General features: G+C 41.3%; 3 protein-coding genes and 1 pseudogene across 6 annotated transcripts; all 4 read right to left on the bottom strand.

Moving 5' to 3' along the window:
• Window positions 1–373: 373 nt before the first annotated feature.
• On the bottom strand, window positions 374–12,143 carry LOC117415260 (RING finger protein 122-like). Of its 4 annotated transcripts, none has more exons than XM_034025365.2 (6): window positions 11,993–12,143; window positions 2,663–2,819; window positions 2,487–2,529; window positions 2,123–2,164; window positions 1,498–1,580; window positions 374–1,007 (listed from the first exon to the last, which is right to left on the bottom strand). In XM_034025365.2, the coding sequence occupies exons 2-6, from the start codon at window positions 2,770–2,772 to the stop codon at window positions 890–892; spliced, it is 396 nt and encodes a 131-aa protein (XP_033881256.1). In that variant the 5' UTR covers window positions 2,773–2,819; window positions 11,993–12,143; the 3' UTR covers window positions 374–889. The 4 variants fall into 4 exon arrangements, with proteins under 4 accessions (XP_033881256.1, XP_033881254.1, XP_033881253.1 ...); XM_034025363.2 differs by lacking the exon at window positions 11,993–12,143 and adding an exon at window positions 6,393–7,651 and having other exon boundaries at window positions 1,498–1,577; XM_034025362.3 differs by lacking the exon at window positions 11,993–12,143 and adding an exon at window positions 6,393–7,646.
• Window positions 9,519–12,808, bottom strand: LOC117415658 (calcium homeostasis modulator protein 2-like; annotated as a pseudogene).
• calhm1a (calcium homeostasis modulator 1a) lies at window positions 12,500–18,492 on the bottom strand. Its single transcript, XM_034024286.3, has 2 exons — window positions 17,361–18,492; window positions 12,500–14,507 (listed from the first exon to the last, which is right to left on the bottom strand). Exons 1-2 carry the CDS (start codon window positions 17,907–17,909, stop codon window positions 14,025–14,027), a joined length of 1,032 nt encoding a protein of 343 aa, XP_033880177.1. The 5' UTR covers window positions 17,910–18,492; the 3' UTR covers window positions 12,500–14,024.
• A 2,814-nt stretch (window positions 18,493–21,306) lies between these two features.
• Window positions 21,307–24,147, bottom strand: LOC117414744 (calcium homeostasis modulator protein 3-like). The gene is made up of 3 exons (XM_034024523.3): window positions 23,351–24,147; window positions 22,377–22,632; window positions 21,307–21,966 (listed from the first exon to the last, which is right to left on the bottom strand). Exons 1-3 carry the CDS (start codon window positions 23,635–23,637, stop codon window positions 21,508–21,510), a joined length of 1,002 nt encoding a protein of 333 aa, XP_033880414.1. The 5' UTR covers window positions 23,638–24,147; the 3' UTR covers window positions 21,307–21,507.
• Window positions 24,148–24,763: the final 616 nt, after the last annotated feature.

Here is a 24,763-nt window from a genome sequence, read left to right as displayed (position 1 = left end):
AAAAACTTTAGGGCACGAGGATCCTTCTGTTCTAATTTCTGTTTCCACAGCTGCTAGGGAAATAGTTTGACTTGCTTGGTCTGGTATGTAAAATTGTCCTTTCGTGATGTGTCTTGCACACCAAAACAAATTCTATTGAGGCACATTTTCTATTGCACACCAAAACAAATTCTATTGAGGCACATTTTCCCTCGGCATGGACAACCTGAGATTTAACAAAATCTGTAAATGTCATTATTTTCAGCATCAGTCCTATGACTGGAACAACATCTGTCTCCTGTTTGTGACATGCATACAGAAATACTGGGTCACTGAGATAGGGATAGTGATGGGACTGTGGTTTTAAAAAACAAGAAGCCATGTATACCGCCAAAACATTGTAGAAGTTTTTATTTGAATAACGTAAGAAAATAATAATAATAACTAGAAACGCTGTACTTGAATTCGTTCCCAGTCCATTGGCAATTCGTTCGTAGCAATAAGGCTTCCAAAAACCATTTGCTAGTCTGCACACCCTTCATTTTTTGGCCGTTAACAAAATAAGCTCCAAAAAGTATGCTCCCAAGTCTGAGAAAGCATTCTGTATTCAAGGTGAACGTGCCTTTTGAAAAGTCACCCTGATCTGTACAGGAGAGGGTAAAAAGTGGCGCTTCCCAGCCAATCGGCTCCTGTTTCGAAGCATACAGCAGACTGTCCTCCTTACACACACAGCTCCCTGTTTATTTCTCTGCAAGGTAGCTAGTTACACATAACACAACTTCCCTCTCAAGTTGATTGTATCTGGTTTTGTTTGGAATGGCAGTATCACTGCCTGCCTTGCCAAGGGACACATCACCATGGAGACAGCTGGCTCCATTCACAGCAGCCTGCATGCCTCCCTCCCTCCTCTTTACACTTCCTGTTGGTTCTGTGGCGCTTCAGCTCCCTGGCGCGTGTCTGCCAGCCTGCATATGGGCTTGTTGCACATCGGGCAGACGCTGCGGATCTCCAGCCACTTCACCAGGCATCTGCAGTGGGATTGGGGGAGGTTAATCAGCTGCTATACGTGTGCTTCATTGAGAGCTGTGTTGCACAATCGCACACAAATGCTACAACAAAATTCACATGACTGCCATGTAACATCTGCCAGATGCAGAGCTGGAACAATCTAAATGGCTTAGTAATTGCTTGGGCTTCTTTACAAATACATTACAAAAATCAATATGCAGGCGTCTATCTCTCAAGTGTAAGTAAATCCTGTGCTATTGCACTTTCAACATCTCCTATTTCAGAATCCATTTAAGATGTGACCGCTTTTTACTATTTTAGTATGCATACTGCAATAGTGTTCACGTTAGAGTGAGCCACTGGGGATGGTTTTGTTCATTGAAACGCCTTTTTGTTTTGAAAGCTTTCTCATTTTTATAAAAATGTGTTTTTACTTTTCATAAGCACCAGCCCTTGAAGCAGAGTGTTCTGCGACAGAATGAACTGTTTGTAATTCACAGCTGAACTCACTTTTTGTGAAATGCATGAGAACAAGGGCACACCCCGAGCTCATCCTTGGCTTTGAACTCTTCCAAACACACGGCACACGTCTGCTGTAAAGAGGAGCAGGCAGACACAAGGGTTTTATTCCACTCAATTATTAGTCTACTGAGTCATTCAAGTATTGTTGATTAACAGGTGTGGGAAAAGTTCCTACTGTTTTTCACAGGTAATGGAAAGCATAAACCTCTAGTCAGTAGAGCCTGTGGATAGGTCTTGAGTGTATTCTACATTTCCAGGTATTAACAGAACCTAATATTCTCAATAAGCCTTCTATTGATACTAGCAAGTTTTATGACAGTTGAATATGTAGCTCTCCAGATATATGAATAAAATATAAATGTGATAGATGGATACTTTGGGATATCTCCAGAATCTGCTGTTCTCAATAATGTATTCTTAATAATGTTAATACCAGGTTTCATGACAATTGGATTGGCGGTACTCCACAGAGATGCTAACGTGTGTGAAGTGTGACATCCCATGCGGGGGATGGTAATGGCTCTTGTCATGGCTTTCACATGAATTAGCAGTTGTAATTGTTGAGTGGTGCTGATTTATCTGACAGATACCCATGATAGTGGAGCATGCTTACCCCCAGGAGACTAAGCTTCTTTCCTGCACCCTTCAGCACCACCTAAAAGGCATACAAAAGAAGCCAACAAGAGCAGAATTAAGTGTGGTCAAGTAACAAAATTACACTTCAGAAGAGTTTTTGGACCAGTTGTATCATTTTCAAATAAGCCAGTTGATTTTTAATCTTGTAGTGAAATACTTGATACAAATCTAATGTAGTTTTCCTTAGAAAAAAGTTCAAAAATACTGCATTTAGTCTTGTACTTCAAGCATTTTTTTTTTCTTCTGGAAATGTGTCAATGTTCATGTTTAATTCTCTTCCCTGCGATTGAGCAATGTCCATACTCACTATGCAAAGAGCCCAAACATTCAGGTTATCGTACCTCATTATATCCATACTGTTCTCTTCTTCCCTGCCGTCTCAACCTGAAGAAACAGAGTGCATTGCATTACGCTGTACCAGTGTGGTTAAAACTAAATACAGCTTCAACAACCAAAAGCCTCACTTAAACATCCTCCATACGAATGTATCTAACCTGTGTTAAATATCACACCTTACCTGAACAGATAGCAGCAGAATATCAAGCTCAGCATGAAAATGAAGAGCCCGACACCAGGGATAATCACGTAGATGTTTAATGGGAGGTCATAGGTTTTTTCTGAAGACATCTTACAGGACTCGTCAGAATGCTGAAACCCTAGTCCGCACACACATCCTGCAAATACACAGCAGCATGAAGTGTGAATGAGACAATGAGATAATCCATGAAAACCATGGGCTTCGCTCTGTCACCTGCAAGAGCTAGGGAATGCCCAGAAGAATTTTCTTTACTGTTATAGTAGATGAAGGTATAGCTAAAAATGGAAGTTGCTACTGAATTAAATATTTTTTGCAAAACAGCAAAACTGCTACAAAAAGGAAAATAATGCAATGTATATTAAAATGCAGGTTCCATATAAAAGCAATATATCTTCCTCATTGGTCTCATTATTGACCAGTCTGGTAATTGCCTATGTACTGAGAGTTGTTTGATAGATGCTGTCTTGTAACCCAATTACACTTGCTATTCCAGAGCTGCAACATATCTCACAAATTCCGTCTGTGAAGAAGTTACCAGTGAGTTTGTGGCAAAGCTTTGAATTATTGGCAGTGGGCATTTGCCTTCCAGATCATTTTGTTGTTTGTTTATTGTGTAGCGTTTGTTTGAATCCCTTGACATTCCAGTCATTTCCAGGCTCCAAGGTGTCTGGTTTTGAAGTAAGTACATTTTAATTGCTGTAATGCAGTCAGACTAACCCCTGGGGACTTCTCATTGACTCTCACTATGTTTTGATTTATGATGTCTAACTCTAGTTAGACAAAACTCCACACAGGGTGAAGTCGACAACAAATATTTTGCCCTCCCCCCCCCCCCCCCCCCTTTTTCTTTTTTTGAAGGCATATTTTGTTGTTAAAAAGGTGTTTTACAAAGTGGAGACATCCCCACAACATGTTTTTTTTCAGGAGTTTCTATCTTTGTGGGGACATTTCCTCACATTGATAGTAATACCTGCCCCCCACCCCAAACACACACACACATGGAATGAGATTTCCGGTGGAATCGGATACATCTGCCTCTAGATAAGCTTCCATCCATCACCTCAGATAAGGCACTGCTGGGCAGGGGAGGAATAATGATATAGCCAGGCATCCATTCATATGAGGAGAGTGAGTATCCTGCTGGAAATCCTGGCAACTGGTGGTTTGCTGAAGAAATCATTAATAATGCGAACATTTCCATTTACTATATTAATGGATTAATGGTTTTTACACAACTGGCTTTTAAAAACCCACACCCAGACTATCTATCTATATGTTAAAAACAGTATAAAAATTAAAAATCTTAAAATCATAAAATATTACTTTTCACTCAAACCCATTTTTTTTGTTTGTTCCCCCCAAGAGGTACCTGCTGACACACAGGAGAGGATAAAACGCAGACCTACTGACACACAGGAGAGGATAAAACCCAGACCTGCTGACACACAGGAGAGGATAAAACCCAGACCTGCTGACACACAGGAGAGGATAAAACCCAGACCTGCTGACACACAGGAGAGGATAAAACCCAGACCTACTGACACACAGGAGAGGATAAAACCCAGACCTGCTCACACACAACAGAGGATAAAACCCAGACCTGCTGACACACAGGAGAGGATAAAACCCAGACCTGCTCACACACAACAGAGGATAAAACCCAGACCTGCTGACACACAGGAGAGGATAAAACCCAGACCTGCTGACACACAGGAGAGGATAAAACCCAGACCTGCTGACACACAGGAGAGGATAAAACCCAGACCTGCTGACACACAGGAGAGGATAAAACCCAGACCTACTGACACACAGGAGAGGATAAAACCCAGACCTGCTGACACACAGGAGAGGATAAAACCCAGACCTGCTGACACACAGGAGAGGATAAAACCCAGACCTGCTGACACACAGGAGAGGATAAAACCCAGACCTACTGACACACAGGAGAGGATAAAACCCAGACCTGCTGACACACAGGAGAGGATAAAACCCAGACCTGCTGACACACAGGAGAGGATAAAACCCAGACCTGCTGACACACAGGAGAGGATAAAACCCAGACCTGCTGACACACAGGAGAGGATAAAACCCAGACCTGCTGACACACAGGAGAGGATAAAACCCAGACCTACTGACACACAGGAGAGGATAAAACCCAGACCTGCTGACACACAGGAGAGGATAAAACCCAGACCTGCTGACACACAGGAGAGGATAAAACCCAGACCTGCTGACACACAGGAGAGGATAAAAATCAGGCATGGTGAAGGACAATAGGAGCCATGGCTGGGGGTGGGTGAGTCTTTGGGTTCTTATGAGCACAGCCGAGCCATTGTGAAATCCAGCAGGCTTGAGGGTTCTTGCGCTGGTGGAAGTGGCCCCGATGTCATTGCACTGCCCTGCTGCTCTCATCAGGTGACCCGGCAGCAGGGCTCAATCACAATGGTAAAGAATAGGCTGCAAAAGCCTGGCCCTGATTCTCTTTTTGTCAGTTGAACAATGCCATGCTCTCTACAGTGGAATCATGTGCCCTCTCTCCTGTCTGTACTTTATGCAGTTTCAGGGCTGGGGCGTCTCTATTCTGGGTGTTTCAGTAAGGCCTGTTCATCTCTAAGTACTTGTCTTTGTATCATTTTCATAAAGGCGTGAAACCAATTTCCATGCCTTTTATTAGCTTCAGAGCCGTTTCCAAATATCACCAGATTGTTGCACAGTTTGACTCTTCACTTCTAATGCATTTTATTCATTTTGAAAAGTCTTTGAGGGAACAACACTAAAGAGCATCCCGCTCTTCCATGCTGGTCCACACCTGTTACTGTTCTCTACTTTCTGTAGATTAATCTTGAGTTAATCTGTACCATTGCTCCTGTCTGTCACGGTGGAACACAGGTTTTGAGTGAACTGCAGAGTGGTCAGCTGAGCATTCTCTCACTCAGTAAAGAATGAATCTTAAAGTCTGATATAGCTGGACATTTTAAGTGACTTTAAATCACCTCTTTATGTAACAGCGGAGGAGGCAATACAGTAAATAGATGTTTACCGATTTTATGTTTTCTTGGAAAAAAAATGATGTCTTCAAGAGTATCGTGTATTGGGATCCTATTTATTACCCTTAGCAGAACCATTACCAGACTACAGGATTAAAAGCAATGGCAACACTGGGGACTTAAAGCACAGTGAACCTGATACAGCTGTACACTGATAATGATAAAGTCCTATTGTGAAAAAAATGTGTTAGTGATATCTGTGGGGACACACAGCTTAGTTACAGATGACAGAGCCTCTCAATACCCCCCAAGACAGTGCCCCAACCTTCGATACAAAGAGAATTCATTCTGCTTGGATATTGCGTTACCATCTCACACCTACAGGGGGAGCTAGAAGGAAGAAGAAGTGGGATGCATTAGCAGAGGAAGTACACAGCGTATGCCAGACCCTGCAGCTGTTATGGATCTGTGGATAGAACGGGGGCGTTCATAAAGCACTCAGTATTAAAAAGAATTTTAGATCGGTAAATATTTAGGGCCAGGTAAAAACGCAATTATTTGCATTATATGCCTGTAGGACACAAACAATCACTTCCATACAGAGCCCCGGGTGAGTTTGATGAGATCGCAGGCGCCTGGCCTGCAGTGGGAGATGTCTGAGTGTCTTCTTGTGTAAGAACAGATCACTGAGGAGCACCAGCTGGCTTTTTATTTATACTCACCGTTACACCACTGGAATGGGTTCATGAAATACGACTCCAAGCGGCTACAGCAATCCAGCAAAACAGCCGAAAGCAGTCTGCCTCCCTGTCACAGAGAACTGCCAGTCTACCCAGTCAGCATGCATGGGGAGAACTTCACTACGATGGATTTAGAGGGCAGGCTTGATGTTCGATTCTTACTGGTTTGAACAGGAAACAAATCAGTGCTGATTGCACAAGCATGCAGAAATATATTGGATATCAGGGTATATACTGCACTGCACTCCCACAAGCTATTGTATTTCTTCCAGGAGCAGAGCTACTGATTCCAGTGAAAGCCAGCAGATTCCAGTTCAAACCCCTTCACAGTGTCTTTTTCTTAGCTCTGAAATGTCCCAAAGGTGGGTCTATTACAATGCATTTTCCAGTTATTCTTGTGTTGACAGCCTCAGAAACCTCAACCAGTGATTTCAAGTGGCTTACGAGCGAATCAAACAGTTAGGTCCAGCTTTTTGACATATGCTGCAGTTTTGAGATGAGCTCTTCAATGCAAGTCACATTATTGTAGGACAGAACCCCAGTCACCAGCAGCAGCACGCCTCTATGCCAACACTGTCAGTGCATTGTTTTTAATGCAGAACAAGCATGTCTATAATATGATCAGTGATGTCGACTTTCTTTGGCCATTAGCACCCAAGGCTCAAGTGGATCTGTCTTGCTTTTAGAACTTGCTATTTAAAAACCAAAACAAAGGATTCCTGCCACACAATGGAAAAAAGGACTTCAAGCTGTGCTTTCCTAAAATAAGAATAATTCTAATTATCGGCGTCTAGTTATTATTCCAGTAAACTGATAAGATCTACCAACCTCCTACAAGATGTAAGTTTCCTTTTCTTTATTCTCGATCCTTCATGGCTGTGGTGATGCGACTGCTCCCGTTCAGTTTGTAAACAGATCCCTGCTCATGTGATGTGATGTCTGCATCAGACCCCCCTTCTCTCCTCTCTCTCTCTCTCTTGCTCCCCCCCCCTTCCCTTCCTCTCCCAGCTGTAAGCTATTACAGATTGACAGAAGGCAGGCTGGCCCTTGCCAAGTGAAATCTGGGAATGTGTGCGTCTGTGCGTCTGCCTGTTTGTGTGCGTTGAGGAAATGGCAAAAAAAAAAATGAAACCCCGATCACGTGCTCAGCTCTGACAAGCATAACAAAGACAGAGAAGGCTCAAAGGCCAAGCAGTGGTTATCAGTGCAGACAGCGCCCATATGATATACTGGCAGCCTGCCCAGGATTGGCTCTGTAGTGAACAAAGGAACCCCCCCCACCCACCCCGCTTTCAAAACAACAGCAGCTGCTCACTGTGCATTATTACAGCCTGGTTCCAAATGTCTTCCGTTCTTAATGTGCTTCTATTCCTCACAAAAACAAAAGCGAATAAGAGGGAAGAATCTGAAAGAGATGCAATGTAGTCTTTAATCCACCACCCACACAGAGTAACACACAATCCTGATGATGTCATCACATCTTAGCTGCGTGGTCCCAAGCGGAAGGGAGGCAGTGACACGTGGGAAATGCAAATGACAAAGACAGAGATGAAAGGCAACTCACAGAAGATATGTTGATACGGTGGGATTGGAGTCTATTAGGTTTTTAAGATGAGGTTACACTTTAGATTAGGTTTCTCTAATTACCCTGTAATTGCTAATTATTCTTGGCCAATACACAACTATACATATACTGTAAATACAGTGTAATTACAATTACAACATACTTAACAGGTGATAGTTTCAAATGTGTATCGAGTAAGTGAAATAAGGGCTGTTCGTCTCTATACATATTGCTAATGAGCACACCATGTAAAAAAAAGAGCACGACAGAACAAATTGAGCTCTGCCATTGGTCTCGCATGTGAGAATTCTTCGGTTCCTGTTAGCTATTCTGTCCGAGTGATTTTCAATAATTTTGCAAAGCTCCTGGGTTTTTCAGTGTACACTACTGACTTCAGACAACCCCCATGAGAACTAATTCCAGGGCATCAAGTCTGGTGAGTGGGGACATCACTCCACAGGTCTGTACAGCCTATATTATACATTATATATTTATTTATTAGCAGACACCGTTATCCAGGGTGACTTACAGTTGTTACAAAATATGTTACCTTTTAAGCCCATTGTGGCAGGGGTGAGGCCTGCCCCTGTAAAGAATATGTTTTTATATGAGTTGCACATAAGAATGCATTTTTGTTTGATTAGATATGGCAGGAATGGGAGATTAGACTCCCCTCCCTGTCTAATTGAAAGGAATGTGTAGCATGTGGCCAGGTGTCAGTTGAAGAATTGCCAATCAATTAACCCTGGTAACCTGCCTTTAAAAAGAGGCTGAAAAGACAGTTTCTTTGCTCTTCTTTGTGCTTTGTTTGTGCCCGTTCGCGTTCACCAGGGTGAAGAGTCAGACCTGCTTGGATAGCCAGGGAGAGTGAACCGGATGGACCAACCACAATTATCACTGTGTGTGTAACCGGGATAATTGTTACAACTATGGTAGGGATTGATTTAGGGGATTTTAATCCCAGCCAGTTTATGTAATTTGTGTGAGGAGATGGTTCCTGAAGCGGGACCTCCCTTTTAGTGGGAGCAGCGCACAGCCCGAGCTTGGCCACCTTTTGTTTGATAGCTGTTTTTTCTCGCTGTGTTTTGTTTGTCATTTTTATAATGATGTACACTGTGTTTGTGTATGTTCTCCTGCACTAATGATGCCATTGCTGGTACCCTAGTGGTGGCCACCAACCACTGCAACCCCTTGCAGATAAATAAAACCTCTGTGTCTCTCGTCTCTCAGCAGATACCCACACAGTAACAGAACGCCCCTGTTACACCCATTTTGAAACTCCATGTAAAAAAAATAAATTCTAAATACCCGATAATACCCTGTGCTGCTGCAAACAGATACAGTCGCATTCTTGTTTGGCTTACAAAGTGAAGTCTGTCAACGACAGGCCTGCTAGAAAACAGGTTTCACGGACTGAAGGATTTCAGCATTCTGCAACCCGCCAATGAGCAATGGGGCAGACAAACACCATGGAACTATGACTGTGATTGTGAGACAGTGCAAAGATTTCAGTCTTGGTGCATTGTTTGCAGTTTGCTGTAGAACATCACATGACAAAAATAAATTCAATTTGAAGCTACTTGCACATTAATACAGATTCAAATATTTACAGTAACGACTGAATTACCAGAGAGTTGTATTTCAGTCGCCGCACAATCTCTTCCTTAAAGCTTTCCATCTCATCTGGGACATCTTTACAGGGGAACCTGGCCAAGGTGCCTGCTCCATGGCCTCCAGGGAAACTGTCCAGGGAGGTTGAATTGAGAAACTCGCTCAGAGTGCAGACGTAGGGCTCTCCACGCAGCAGAGATGACTGTCCAGGTAAAAGGTGACCGTCCCACAATGGACCCCAGCAGCGCAAAGCCAGCCATGGAGGAGAGGCTCCTGCTGATCCTGCTGCCACACTCAAAGACCAGCTTCCAGGTGTTCCTGTTCAGCATGACGCCGATGAGGAGCAAGGGCTGACCCTCTGATCGCTGTCAGGCCATACAGGTAGTTGCGTTCTGGGGAGCAGGGGCACTGTAGACCTCCTGACTTGCCACCCAGTGCGATGAGACCGTTAAAGATCATCACATCTTTGCTCTTGAAGAACAAGGAAACTAATTTAAAGTACTCTGCAATTAGGGTGGCCACTTCTGCCTTGCTTTTGCCTCCAAACCTCACGGCCTATGGAACTGTATCCTCCTGCCCTTGAACACAACCACTGAAAATAAATACTGCTTCTAAGGCTACCCAAAACATCTGCAAAGATGCCTTTTTGAAAGCTCTGCAGAACGAAGGCTTCCACTGGGTAGCTCGCACAGGGTAGATACTGTTAAGTATTTGTGCATTATTTTTCACTTATAGGTGTGTTAACAAGAAGTTCTGAGGTAGAGTCATTTAAAATGTCATTAAAACATTAAAACGATACCATCCTTATTAATACAATTGGGACTGTATGTTGGAAAATGTTGCTTAATTAATATGAGAGAGGCTTAAATAAATGCTTTATTAAATAAAAAAAACTCTGAAAACAGAGATGTTAAAAAATAAAGCTTAAAAATAAGATTACAAAATAAATACAGTAAAAGTATGCATGCATGTTTTGTTGAAATAGCAAGTAAAACTTAAGTTAAATGGGCACAGAATACCCCTAAATGTCTGATGTAAGTTGGAACACCTCTTTCAAAGCTTTCTAAATCGAAAAGTTTGCAAGTTAATATAATATAAATGAACAACTCCCTCCAAATCAGTGGCTTCTTTCAACGGTCAAAAGTCAAAAATAACCCCACCTCCAAATGTAAACCAATCAATTGGAGAAATGTCATTGAAATAAAAGCCTGCCTCCTTTCCATAGCAAACCAATCAGATTGGAGATGTGTTATTCTGCCTGCGGGGCAGATCTGCCCCCAGAACAAAATTCAATGCAAATAACTAAACTGAGCAAGACAGATGGACACGCGCGTCCTTCGAAGCGTGTGCTGTCAGCTGTCAGTTTCTTTTCATTTTGCAGGCCTGCCATGCAGCCACCTCAGGCGCCTGGCCAGTCTACAGGGGTCGCTGGTGCACAGTAAGCCGAGGACACCCTGGCCGACCTAAGCCCTCCCCACCTGGGCGGTGCTCGGCCAATTGTATACTGCCCCCTGGGGAACCCCCGTCCACGGTCAGCAGTGAACCAGCAGTGGACTTGAACCGGCGATCCAGGCTATGGGGCGTATCCTGCACTCCACGCGGAGTGCCTTTACCGGATGCGCCACTCGGGAGCCCCCAGCATAACAGTATTTTTCGATCAATTATTCATTAAAAACATACAATGTACATATACCAAAAGGGTAATGTTCTGCCATGGAGATAAGGAAGGACTTTTGAAGTAGATGCTTGTTATTTTAAGGAGGCTAGTGATTCAACACAGAAGAAAGAATGAGTGGAATTGCAATGGAATTAAAGCCGCACAAGTATACTAATTCCATGTTATATATACATACACACAATATTAATGATCTGTTGTGTTTTATATAGCTTGAAAAACAGTCAATTACTGACGTGGCATGGTCATGGAATAAACTGAAAACAGCTGATATGTTGCAAAAATCGTCACCACTTTCAGCCTGAATAGCTGCTATTGTTTATGTGTGACTGTGGCAATGTGGCCACGCCCTTGTGCGTAGTTTGTTTATGTTACGTATTGTGTGTTAATGTTGGTGTATAGTCATTGGTACACGGGATATAAATGGGTCTGTGTAACACGAGTGATTTAAAAATGTAAATTTGTATTTAGGCACGAGGATGGCACATCACATCACGTGCATTTAAAGTATTAGTTTGTGAACACGGGAAAGTGCACTTTAATTAATTCACGTGCAGTTGTACCGAGACTCCAATTGAATGATTGACTAGCAATCGACTCTCGGTACAACTGCATAAAAGCTGCATGTTTTCAATCACTCGGGGTTGTGTGTTCGGTGAGTGGAGAACGGGTGTGGAGAAGGACATAAAACTAACGAGAAATAAAATAATAGTAATAAGTGTTCTTACTCACCGTGTTTGTCTGTTCGTGCACTGTGTCTGTTTACTGTTTAGTCCGTTTTGTTTATATATTTATTTTAGCGTAAGTGCCGTGTCCTGTGTTTTGTGTTCAAACCTTTTATTTTCTGTTCTGTTTAATTAAACCCCAAGTCTCTGTCTGTTACTTCCTGTTTCTGGTCTGACGTCACCCACTGCAGCCGTCTTTGTGTCAGTGACCAAGATAGTCTTAGACAGTCTTTGGCAGTATCCTGTGATCATTAGCTTCATAGAACACTTGCATCACTCCTTCATAGAAGACAATCTCTCTGCACCTTGAAGCTGATAGGCACTGCAGTGCTTGATCAAATAAACAAACACATTCTCTCAGATAATTCTCCATTTCAGCTTTGCATCAAAGGGTCCCCTGCAATAATATTAGTTGTCAGCCATAGAATGATATGAGAAAAGAACAAAGAACTGTTACAGATTTTATTTAAAGAAAGCAAAAAGGTTAACAATTGAAGTTAATAAAGGTGGAAATAAAAGGCAAGCTTATCGCTCTGAATATGGATTTGCATGTCCAGGATTTTTATTTTCATGTATGTAAATGACTGACAGGAGGCTCCTGTGAGATTTGCTAAGTTTCCGATTTAAAAAACAACATTGGTTTTGGATGCAGCTTTACCTGTGTGAACAGCTGGGGGTCAAGCAATGCAAAACCAGCCTGTCATAGTGGTTTCATTAGCCCCAGGATACACAGCTGAGTTTTGTTTATTGTCAGGGACATGAAAGGGAAATGAGCTTGAGGGGGAAGTGGTGAGTCCACAAAATGATCACTTACCAGCAGCATGTGTATTGTGACTGTTCCCCAAAATAACCAGAGCTGGTTTTAAGCAGGTCAGTGTTAGCTCACATGAAACTACAAGACCGTTTCACTGTAAAACTGTACTAAAAAACAGAAACGGTTCATTGATTGTAATAGATGTTAATTAAAAACAACAGTAAACACATTGCTAACATGGCCCTACATTATGTCTATTAAATCAATGTCATTCACTCCCTCTGTGGTCTTACTAGAGATTATGTTGTACTTAACTTGAATATATTTATACACAGTACCCATCAGAGCATCATTTGTGCTGTTTTACTGCAAGAGACCAGAATCCCAGGCTTTCTTATCCCCAGCAACTATAACAGCTGTAGAACAGATGGTTCCCAATTTCTGTGTCTCATCACAGGAAAAAGACTTGTGCACAAAAGCAATGTTGATACAGTTGGCCTACTGGCCTATTTATGAAATTAAAAACAAAACAATAGAGCAATAGAATGGACACCCATAATCAATGCAAACATGCAGACATAGAAAGTTCATTAATTTATGTTTATTGACAGACTGCTGAATGTATCCTAATATCAGGAAACACATTTTGGTATTGATTTATTCAGTCCACCAGAGAAAAAGTTAACATTCAGAAATCGAAATGTCTGTCTTATCATTTCATATTCACTCCAGTGTAGTCTGCCTCCCTCTTTTTTTTGCTTTTATATAAAAGACAAAGTTACTGTTCCAAATGGTAGTTTTTTACAGTTATAACTCCAGTATGTTTTGATTTATAGCACAAACATTACAGTACAAGTTGATTTTTTCTCTTGAACCAGTCACAAGAATCCAGGATCGGGTGGCGTTTGGGTAGAACTAGGGCAACTAGGTCATCAATGGCACCTTTTTTTCAAAATCTTGAATATGTGCACATCACTTATAAAATGCTTCTTGAATTAGTTTTGTTTAAAATGTAAAGAAAGAAAAAACACAAACAATAACACATTGTATACATTTTCCAGTTTTTATGAAATATTTTATTATTTTAAATGTGTCCCACTTCCCTGAATTAAAAATATCCTATGATATCAAACTCAATAAATCACATCCACGTCTTTATATTGACCCCTAGTGGGCAGTGCGAGTACTGAACTGGAATCACAATGGGAATTCTCCCTTTGGTGCAATGTCATTGACATGACTCCAGTTCTAGTTATTATTTTCTCTATTTATTTTTTTGTTCCAATCAAACCTTACTGTAGTAGGCCACGACTTCTTTCCTGGGTTGAGCTGAATTGTTGTTCAGGTTATTGTGCTTAGTGCACCCATGACCGTTCTGATACACCGTCTTGCCTATGTTGAGAGGTGGTTTGCAGTTGTGCCAGTTCTTGAGCACCTTGTTCATGTCCTCCTGGTCAGTGACCCCCCGCAGCTTCTCGATCTCATCCTTGCGATCCTCATCCGAATCCTTGCTGTTGTGCCGGGGCCTGTGCTGTTGGTGGATGTGGCGTATCTCCCCGCTGATGCCCTCGAAGTACTGCTGGATGCACACCTTAGCGAAGCTCTTTGCGTGCTCCGTGCAGGTCTCGTCGAAGAGTTTGCGTTCAATGTCGATGTAGTGCGACCAGTACTTGGTTTTCAGGAAGACAGCCTGGGTGAAGCAGGGACGGATTGCCCTCACCAGGAAAGCCAGTATGGTCGTCACCAGCAGAAAAGCCCAGCCAAAAGCCTGGGTATTAAAGGGAGAGGGAGAGAAATAAATGCTTTGTCTTGCCACAGTGTGAACGTTAGGGGGTGTTTGGGTTAGGATGGAGGTGCTCTCTCAAACCTATAAAGGAAGCTCTCATGTAACCTGCCAGCTCTGAGCTGTAACCAGTGCTACTAGCGTTTCTTGTACAGGAGCAGTTCATTCACAAGAGCAAACTTCAACATAATAAATAAACCCAAGGAACTGAGTGAATGGGGTGCAGCAGTCGGGATGTCACAGTCACCCCTTTACCTGGACTGTTCAAGCATGTAGTTTAAACAAATGTTTACATTGGAAGCACCTCTTCCAGATACGGAATTATTTCCAGCAACTGATGAATTCATTAAAATAGTCATGTTAGGATGTTAGTATTCATGAATGAATGTAAAACTATATACATTTTCATTTTCTGTTCGATATATCATTTATTGGTCCTCCGCTACTGTCGTATAAAATAATATTTACATACTGGACAGGTGGTATTCTTTTCATTATATAACACCAGAAACTGCTGGCAACTATATATTGACCCTATCTGTAACAAAGCATTACGTTATCTATCCATATATTAACAATAACTTATTGTTTTCACTCATTTGTATTTATTTGATTTAATCAGAGATATGCATTCCGAGCATCAGTACAGATTGGTGATGCTTAGTAAATGCATAGGGGAGAATGGAGCAATAGCACTATTACAAATCCCTGTCACTAAATGCCCACCTCCACAAATTAATAACTGAAAGAGGTCTGTAAACTTGGCTTTGGACAGACGAGTGTCAACATAGCAGGACAGTAGGTAACACACACACACATAAAGGTAATACAGTCATGTAGCTGCAACAATGGGGGAGTTAGAAGCTGTTCCCTTGCTTAAATCAGAACTGATCATGCTTAATAATTTTTGTTGAGTAATACAAGCAGTTCGTGCTTCATAAATGTCAGCTGAAAACCCAACCCAGGAAAAATATGTGAACAAACTCAGAAAGACATGTTTATCACCTAAGATGTTTACAGAGTATTAAAGTTAAAGTTCCTCACAACCACATTCCTGTTTAAAAGTAAAATATACCTGGATGATGTCTGTTTACTACATTCCTCAATAGTTCAGCCTTATGGGTACACAGAAAGACTGCTGCACAGTGCTACATAAGCACTGCTTTCCACAACTTTGGTCTGTGATCCGAATAGACATGCTCCTGCTACTGCCTACAACAGTAAGATGATATGCTGTAAATTACACATTGTTTTCCAAAGGGTTTGTTTTGATGAGTATTCAGCATAAGACAAACCTTAACTATTTATGTTGTGAACTAAAAGAACATTTCTCCTGTCCAATCCTTTGGTGTTCTTCTGTGTATGAAAGTATCACATCCGTTTTTTCACTCTGCACTTTGCTAAGCTTTACCATGGCGACCCTTTACAGTAATACAGGGCTGTCCAATCCCAGTCCTGGAGGCTCAGTTCCACTCCGGGTTTAATATCTAAAATGAGTTAATTGCAGTACCTACTTCAGGGTCTGGGTGGGTGGAATTGTAATTAAGAAACATCATATTGCAATAGCAACATTCCAGTTAGATTCCTGAATATTGTACATGCTCAGATGTTGCTGTTGCGGTGCATTTTGTTTTTGTTTTAATATGGACCACATTGCTACATAACCATGGATGGTGGCCATGGTTTGTCAAGGTCAAGCTGAACATATTTTAAAGATGTGATCACATTGATTGTAAATACAATTCATGTGGAAACTCAAAAACGTTTAGATACAGGTATACAGTCACTAAATATGTTAGCTTAAAGGACTGTTACACATTTCCAGATTGCTTTGGTGAACGACAAATGACAATGCCTTGGAAACATGTTGTAGCTTGAAGGAGAGCTAACCTGCTTTTAACATGGGGCTGTGTCACTGTTTTGAGGAGAGGGATGTTAAAGCGTCTTTCTGAAACAGCTTTGTATCAAACTTGTTAGAAATATAAGAAAATCAGGTTATATTGCAACGCTGTACAACAGAAAACAAAATGCTTTACTAACTGGGGCGCTGGCATAACTTTCAGGGGACAGTATTGGCTCTCTTGCACACAATACTCTTGCTGCATTATTATTAGAACATGGTTTCTTTTGTCACGTTTCTCTCGTTTCATTTCAGTCGGACACGGGCTGGGTAGGGGAGATGGGAGGCTCATTTTAATTCACTTAAGAGTTGTCTTCGTCACGATCCTTGTGACTAATCTTTGTAGAATGACAAGTATCGTTGTCTGATAATCACATGTTCTTTTGTTGAAAGAAAGTGCTGACAGGCAACAGGCTGTGCAGAACTGCTATCTAAACACACCATGATTAGGATTGAGGTAATAATCCTGATCAAGTGTTGATGAAAGCAGGCTTTGGGGTAGTTACCAATGCCTTTGTTGCTGTTGAATTGTTAAAGACCAGAAAACCTGACTGGTACGCGACGGCTGATTGCAATCCTACACGTAAGGCATTGTATTTACAATCAATGTGATCACATCTTTAAAATATGTTCATCTTGACCTTGACAAACCATGGCCACCATCCATGGTTATGTAGCAATGTGGTCCATATTAAAACAAAAACAAAATGCACCGCAACAGCAACATCTGAGCATGTACAATATTCAGGAATCTAACTGGAATGTTGCTATTGCAATATGATGTTTCTTAATTACAATTGCATTCTCTATAGTAAACACTATTCAAGCCAAGCCAGTATAACTATCTTAACATACAGGATTTACAGAAAAGGGTATACCCTGCCTTGGAATACTATGTGTATGTCTGTAAAAAGAAATACGTGATTGCCCGATCTTACCTGAGAGATGCAGCGCAGGTATCTCACTGCAACATCCCTGGAGACCACCGCATGCCCATCAAAGATTTCCTTGCAGGGGATTTTGGCAAGCAGCCTTAGCATATCAATCTCGGAGAGCCCGTGGTCGCTGACGTTGCCGAATTTCTCCAGCGGCACACTGATGCTGAAGGCACAGACGAAGCATTTCCCGTCCAGCAACGTAACCGAAATCCAAACAATCGGGGCGATCATGGACCGCTGTGTCATAGAGCAGAGCATGTAACGGAGTACCGCCGGGTCCTTTCTGCGCTTCCCAACTGGCCGCTTCCACTCCTCTGCCAGCATGGACACGTTGTTGTTCATGACGAAGCCCAGCAGGAACAGCAAGAACGGGGGCAGCGCGAGAATCCCAATCGCGTAAGAGAAATTGTACTCTGGTAAACAAGGGCAGGTGTAATCAAAAGCCGAGTAGAGTTGCGCGCTGCACAGCGCCATAATCCCGCAGATGCCATTCATAAATGATTCCTGGTTGGACTGCAAAAACTGAAAAACCATACGAAATTTATCCATTCTGATGCTCTTTTTCTTTTTTCCTTGTGCAATAAACTACAAATATTTATTGAAAACTATGAAGAGTCTAAAGAGGCTGTATAGTTCTTATTTATTTTTGTTATCAAACCAAACACAGATTATTCAAAAGCAGCGTTAAAACGTTGCCTTCCTAGACTATTTAGTCTCACGCGTGATCCAAAAACGGTGTGAAATTGCAGTTCTTTGGTTAATCATGTGGGGTTTTTTTAAGTTGAATTTCGGAATTCTTTGTTAATCTTTAATTCAGTTCGCATTCCCAATTCAATACAAACAGTTCCAACATACTTCTTTCTTAGAGTAAATCTGCATAACTTTTCCCCCATTTTACGTTTTTTTCCCCACCGTGATCATTTCACTATAAAATTAATTCCATTCCCTTTGTATGAAACTGTTTATAATTCCAATAATCGGTGCCTTTGTGTTTCCCAATGCCACGCGTATACTTTCCTTTTAATATTTTATATTACGGTAGTCTTGCATTGTCTGATGCACGATAAATGCTTTCTTTCCCCTGTCGTCTTCGCGTGCACCTGATTATTCAACTTGCTCCCCGATGACTCTGGCAGATTTTCAAATCATTAGTTTATTTTCCACCCACAGCTCAAACTAACACGGCAGAGCCACACCTTCAAGTCCGAAGTGAACCATATATGACCACCTACCGCATTAGTCCCATCAGGCAAGAGACAAACTCCATCGTACAGCAGAAAATAATGTACTGCAATAACATTTTGAAGATATCTTTATTCTTTTTTCAGATTTTTCTATAACAAAAACATTTTACCTATTAAACAAATTGATATTGTCATGCATCACAGGAAGAAAATACTATAGTAAAACCGCAGAGCTTGTATCACTCTAGTACTTTCTATAGTATTTCTGCGGAAACTAATTTTACTATTGAGGTGTACGTGTAAAGTACACTATAGGGTTTATAACTGTAATACTGTAGTAACTATTATAGATCATACTACAGTGTTAACTATAGTTGCTGTTTTACAATTACAGTAGAGAATTCGTGAATTGCTCTCATTTTATTACATTTCTCTCTACTAATAGGCACTACAGTTTACTGAAGTAATCACCGAAGTTCACACGGCTGTATTAACTGTCGTTTCTGTACAGAAATCAGCTAATAACGCAGAATGTAGTTTTTAAATTTGTTGTGGTTTTACTGCAGTTTGTTCTGTACTTACGTCTATATGTGATATAGTTTAATTACAGTAATTTTGAATTAGAGAAAAATAATAGTTAGTTCCCAGGTGAGTATCATTGCAAAAAGGATGGTTTTCATAGCATGGTTCAGTGGAAATGCAGCTATAAGGACCAAATTACAGGGTTACCAGTATTGCAGGCACGAATACATCCTATAGCAGCATTGTTTTTGTAAAATTATAAAACAAAGTAAAATGAATTCCAACATCTCACTCTATTGCAATTCCTTTACATAGGTACTGAATACAATTGTCTTCTAAAACTGGGATTGGAATCAGGAAACTGGTAGAATGGGTCAGAACCTGATCAAGACACTGTTTAAAACTCAGAAGACACTCGCAGGAGAACCAGGACAGTGCCCATGGTTTGCAAAACTAGAAAAGCTTATACAAACCAATTCCTTATAGGTTTGAATACCTTTTCTTCCTAAAAGACATGGTACTGCAGTCATAAAAAGAGAAGAAGACTTTGACTGGTGTAAAGTGTCGTAGAGATTTTGGGACCAGAGCCCATTACCATCAGATCCATTGAATTGACCAGTTTGAAAGGCACCAAGCAGAACTTATTTTTGTAACAAAATTGAAAACACTGTAAAAGTATTCGCACTGTACAACGTCAACTGGAAATACAAGTTAAAGCTGCAAAGCCCAGCAGTTATGCAGAATTATACAAAATTAGGTGGTGCCTAGAAACAGGTGAAAAGTCCCAGCTTTGACAGCAGGAAGTTCTTTACATTCCTGAATAAACCTGGCTACATATATACATCATTTTGTTTCAAGACATGGAATTGGTTAATATAAACCCTATTGAATATTTAATAAAAGGCTGGTTTTGGGGGCAGCAGTGTGGAGTAGTGGTTAGGGCTCTGGACTCTTGATCGGAGGGTTGTGGGTTCAATCCCAGGTGGGGGACACTGCTGCTGTACCCTTGAACAAGGTACTTTACCTAGATTGCTCCAGTAAAAACACAACTGTATAAATGAAATAAATAATAATATTGTAATATCACTGGATTTGAAAAGATACATGAAAGTGAAGCTACTGTAAGCAAGACAGATTACATAACACATCAGGACTGGGAGCCCTGTGAAATGGTGAGTTGTTGTTTGAAGGTAAAGGCGATGTCTCATTTGCAAGCCATCTGCTGATGGAAATGAGAAATCGACACTAAAATGCAAACATGGGTAAATGAAGACTGAGGGTGAATTCAAACTGCCTTCACTGCAAATCACAAAACACACTGCACAGCAAATCTATATGAGAGGGTGGAACAGGGGATGTGGAACTTAATGTTTTCATCCATACCACCCATCAACAGATTGGAAAAGTCCAAATATCACATGATTTCTGGAGGAAGCAGGTTGTAAAAACACACAGGCTGCCTCAAGCAAGATGACAGACAGTTAAGCAAGTTGTGTTATTCAGATCATTTTCTGTGAAAATTATGCCAGAAGCTGCTTTTATATAACACAGGGAGAAGGATGGGTTGTTTGATCGCTTGATAAGTGAATCTTGTTTTTTTTCTTCTTTCAATTAACTATAACTCATCGGTGGCATGGCTGCAAGTATAAGCTATCAGTATGGTGAACAAGGAGATGTTTCCAAAAAAATAAAATAAGTGTTACTACAATGCCTAAAATAAAAGAGGGGCTGCAGTGAAGTCCTTCAGGTGAGAATTGCATCGAGGGGCTCTGGTGACATCATAAAGCAGGGGTTATGGTGAATTCACCAGAACCCCGAGATCCAATTATAACCTAAACTAATTCACTGCAGCCCCATTTGTTATTCTGTTTTAAAATATATAGAGACCAGCATATATGTTAAAACAAATAGGTTTTTGATTTTAAAATGCAGTAAAACATCACAAATTAATCGCTGCCAGAGTCAGTATCTTGCTCACTGATGTTTCAGTAGTTTTAGTGGTTAAAGATTTGGTACTTGTAGTAACTCACTTGTTTATTTATTTATTTATTTTGGAAGTGCATGACAAATGGTATGACCACAACATGAGTTTTTAAACTGACTTTTATATTCAGTGAGGAAAGCATTAACAATGTGACAATACTGTATAGTGCAATCTTAACCCCTTTTAATACTTAAAGGTTTGGTTCATTCCTACACGAAGTTACAAAAAAAAAAAAAAAACATGTTTCTATGCCTGTGCAAAAACAAATTAAAAAATAGAATAAAAAAAAAGCTTTCAAAGGGATCTTTAAACAATAGACATTTTATTTAACAAAACTTGCAACGTACAAGAACTGGCACATATGTATATATCACCGCTTGTCTTATAATAGTACATTATAAGACAAGTACAGTACTAGCATTACTAGTGATAGTATTCCATGTATATTGGATCTGTACTAGACGTCTGTATGGGTAGAGTGTCCGTTTGGCTTGAAGGCTTGCCGGCCTTTGTTCTGATCCCCCTCCCAGGTGACTCGGACCCGAGCTCGGCGGTACTGCCGCTGGGCTATCTTGGTGACGTCCAGGTCAGGCTTGGAGCGGTACCAGGCTTGGAGCAGCTCGTTGACCTGTTTGCGAGACGTAATGCCGTGCAGGTGGTCATCCTCTTCATCGAGGGGCAGTATCATGCCCTGACACATCTCCTCGTGCATGCTCTCGAAGAACTGGATGACACACTTGCGTGCGAATTCACGGGCGTGTGTGCTGCAGGTCTCATCGAAGAGCTTCTGCTCGAGGTCTGCGTAGTTGCTCCAGTAGCGGGTTTGCAGGAAGGCGGCGTGGTCGAAGCAGGGCTTGAGGCAGCGAGCCACGACCGCGAGTATGATCAGAAAGAGGAGGATGCTCCAGCCCAGAGCCTGAGGAATGAGAGCAGACAGTTACACTGTCAGAGTGCATTGTGTAGTACACATAGGGTAGGGGAGATCAGAAGGGAAACTGTGCCTTATAAGAAATAAATCACACTTTACCTTCTCCTCTGACCAGTCACTGGGGCTACATATTCTCACCTAAATCCCTCAAGCAGGTACAAGCCAACCCAACAAATATGAACAAACTAAAACGATAAGTAACATATATCAGATGAGATGAGCATATTGAAATGTCTTTCTGCTACAATATATTGGGTTAAAAAAACGGTAAAGGTTCACATTTACTATAGGAGAATGAGTGTGAGGCCTGGGAATAGCAATGAGGAATAACTTACTGCATTACTGAACAATCTTAAAGTAGATGAGGACTCCCAGAACTCTGGCAGGGCTGGACTCACCTGGGACCAGCAGCGCAGGTACCGGGACACAGCTTTCCGGGAGGTGTTGTTCTGGAAGATGATGTCCTCCTTACAGGAGACTTTGGCCAGGACACGGGTTATATCCAAGCCTGTCACATTTGGGAGGCCATTAAATCTGCTGGGGTCCACGCTGACACTGAAGGCACAGATGAAGCACTTTCCATCCAGCAGGGTCACTAAGATCCATACCACGGGGGCAACCATGGCTCTTTGAATCAAGTTTGTGAACATGAACCTGAACAGAGGAGCAAACTATTAAACCAACAGGAAAACCTGCACTCTTAGAGCTGTGTTTGTAGGCCCTGCTGTATGTTATACCCACTCAGTCAGGTGTGGTATTATAATGATGTGGAGCCTCTGAAAGAACAGCCTAGTGTTTTGGATTAGGAGATTAAACATAGGTTGATCCTGACAGGAAGGCTAGTTCTGAAATTCGTAACCCAATATTTGAACAATACAGGGGAAATGGGTCGACCAGTTCATGATGTGATGCAGGGTAAAAATAAAATAAAAATAAATAAATACAACATTTAAAGAATACCCCTATGAAACAGGACAGTGTTAAAACCTGTTGAAACGTGTAGACTAGCAGGACACATGGCCATCAGCAGTATGTACCCTTCCGGTATGTATGTATGTATGTATAGATAGATACCCCCGCTTAGGGCTGGTGGAACGCCATGTACGTTGATCAGAATATGCGCTGGACACTAAACAAACTCCTTGGAACCCACTGTGTCACCAGCGACATGACCAGCTGTTCAACCAGTCTCATAAATCGGCATATCCAGTTCAAAACCAGAACAGTGCTCGTCCGTCACTGTATAAAAACGGCATGCAGAGAACAAATAAACGAAAGTATAACTCGCGGCGCACACATTTTCTAAAAAGCGCATGCCCCTGCTCAACATCACCCAATTCCTGACCCCTCCCCTCAATAAAGACCCCCTTACTTGATAATAGCTGGGTTCTTTTTGCGCTTTCCAGTGGGTCTCGTCCACTCCTCCAGCATCATAACCGAGTGCTTGTTGACGATGATCCCGACAAAGAACAGCACCACTGGCGGGATGAACATGACCCCCATGCCGTACAGCACGTTGTACTTGGGAAGGCAAGGGCAGTTGAAATCGAAGATGGTGTACATCTTCACGCTAGCCAGAGTCAGCATAGCGCATATGCCGTTCGCTACGGATTCAGTGTTGGATTGGAAGAACTGGAACACCATACGAAAACGTTCCATGGTTACCAAAGTTGTATTTATTTATTTTCAAAAATATATATGTGTCTGTGTGTTTATTTTATTTGTTTAGTGTCTCAAATGTATTATTTTGCTACCGTATTATGCTTTATGTTTGTTATATTTTAATAGAAACGTTTTATTTATTGAAGCTATAGCCTTAATATATTTTTTTAAATAATTGTAATAAATGTAGGTTCAAATATCCTTTTATTACTCGACCCTTCTTTATCCAAATCTCAACCGTAGCCTTAGAACCCGCACTCAAACTCAGTAAGCCCCGTCCTCCAAGCGAGACTGCTCTCTGTACAGACAGAACGCTCCTGTTCTTAGTAACTTATAGATATGTGTGCCTTGCTTTCCTTCTCAGTTTTGTCTGATTGATCTGATTGTATATGTCTCAAAAGAATAGTAAAATCAATTGAATACAAGAAATCGGGTTGAACTATTTTCGGTGCAGATCGATGCAGGTGTCTGTTCAGTTTCCAAATCAGAAGTAAAATCAACCCGCAGACGAAAACTCCTCCCAAAATTCCTCCCATTTTAGCATGACAGGCCACCTGTACCAAATGTATTTTTACATGTACAGTCACCTGGTCCTACTGCATATTCCTATATACATATTCAATAACATGTCTATTATTATTTCTGTTGTAATAAAAATATGATAATATGCCAATAACTAAAGCCAATTTAAACAAGTATTATAGGTTTATAGCACCTATACACACGCACGCACGCACGCACACTTACCTATAGACATATCCAACAGCGTCTATTTTAAGTCTGGTGTAGGAACTGGGGACAGCACAAATCATATTGGCAGCAGTGTGGAGTAGTGGTTAGGGCTCTGGACTCTTGACCATAGGGTCGTGGGTTCAATCCCCGGTTGGGCCGGGGACACTGCTGCTGTACTCTTGAGCAAGGTACTTTACCTAGATTGCTCCAGTAAAAACCCAATTGTATAAATGGGCAATTGTATGTAAAAAAATAATGTAATTGTATGTAAAAATAATGTGATATCTTGTAACAATTGTAAGTCGCCCTGGATAAGGGCGTCTGCTAAGAAATAAATAATAATAATAATAATCAAATAAAACACGGTAATGCTATAAAAGAGAGCCATGTC

Source organism: Acipenser ruthenus, chromosome 7 (assembly GCF_902713425.1).
Source record: "Acipenser ruthenus chromosome 7, fAciRut3.2 maternal haplotype, whole genome shotgun sequence".
Taxonomy (NCBI): domain Eukaryota; kingdom Metazoa; phylum Chordata; class Actinopteri; order Acipenseriformes; family Acipenseridae; genus Acipenser; species Acipenser ruthenus.
Note: the sequence above shows the minus strand (reverse complement) of the source record. Positions and strands in the feature narration are given on the sequence as shown.

What these genes read in the sequence shown, in the direction of transcription:
- LOC117415260 (XM_034025362.3), bottom strand. Translation starts at nt 6,417, where the DNA reads ATGAACCCATTCCAGTGGTGTAACG. An exon ending in TTCTGCTGCTATCTGTTCAG is followed by an intron (nt 2,530 to 2,662) that starts GTAAGGTGTGAT and finishes CTGTTTCTTCAG; the next exon opens with GTTGAGACGGCAGGGAAGAA. An exon ending in AGAAGCTTAGTCTCCTGGGG is followed by an intron (nt 1,581 to 2,122) that starts GTAAGCATGCTC and finishes TCCTCTTTACAG; the next exon opens with CAGACGTGTGCCGTGTGTTT.
- calhm1a (XM_034024286.3), bottom strand. Translation starts at nt 17,909, where the DNA reads ATGGATAAATTTCGTATGGTTTTTCAGTTTTTGCAGTCCAACCAGGAA. An exon ending in ACCTGCGCTGCATCTCTCAG is followed by an intron (nt 14,508 to 17,360) that starts GTAAGATCGGGC and finishes TTTAATACCCAG; the next exon opens with GCTTTTGGCTGGGCTTTTCT.
- LOC117414744 (XM_034024523.3), bottom strand. Translation starts at nt 23,637, where the DNA reads ATGGAACGTTTTCGTATGGTGTTCCAGTTCTTCCAATCCAACACTGAA. An exon ending in AAGAACCCAGCTATTATCAA is followed by an intron (nt 22,633 to 23,350) that starts GTAAGGGGGTCT and finishes TCCTCTGTTCAG; the next exon opens with GTTCATGTTCACAAACTTGA. An exon ending in ACCTGCGCTGCTGGTCCCAG is followed by an intron (nt 21,967 to 22,376) that starts GTGAGTCCAGCC and finishes CTCATTCCTCAG; the next exon opens with GCTCTGGGCTGGAGCATCCT.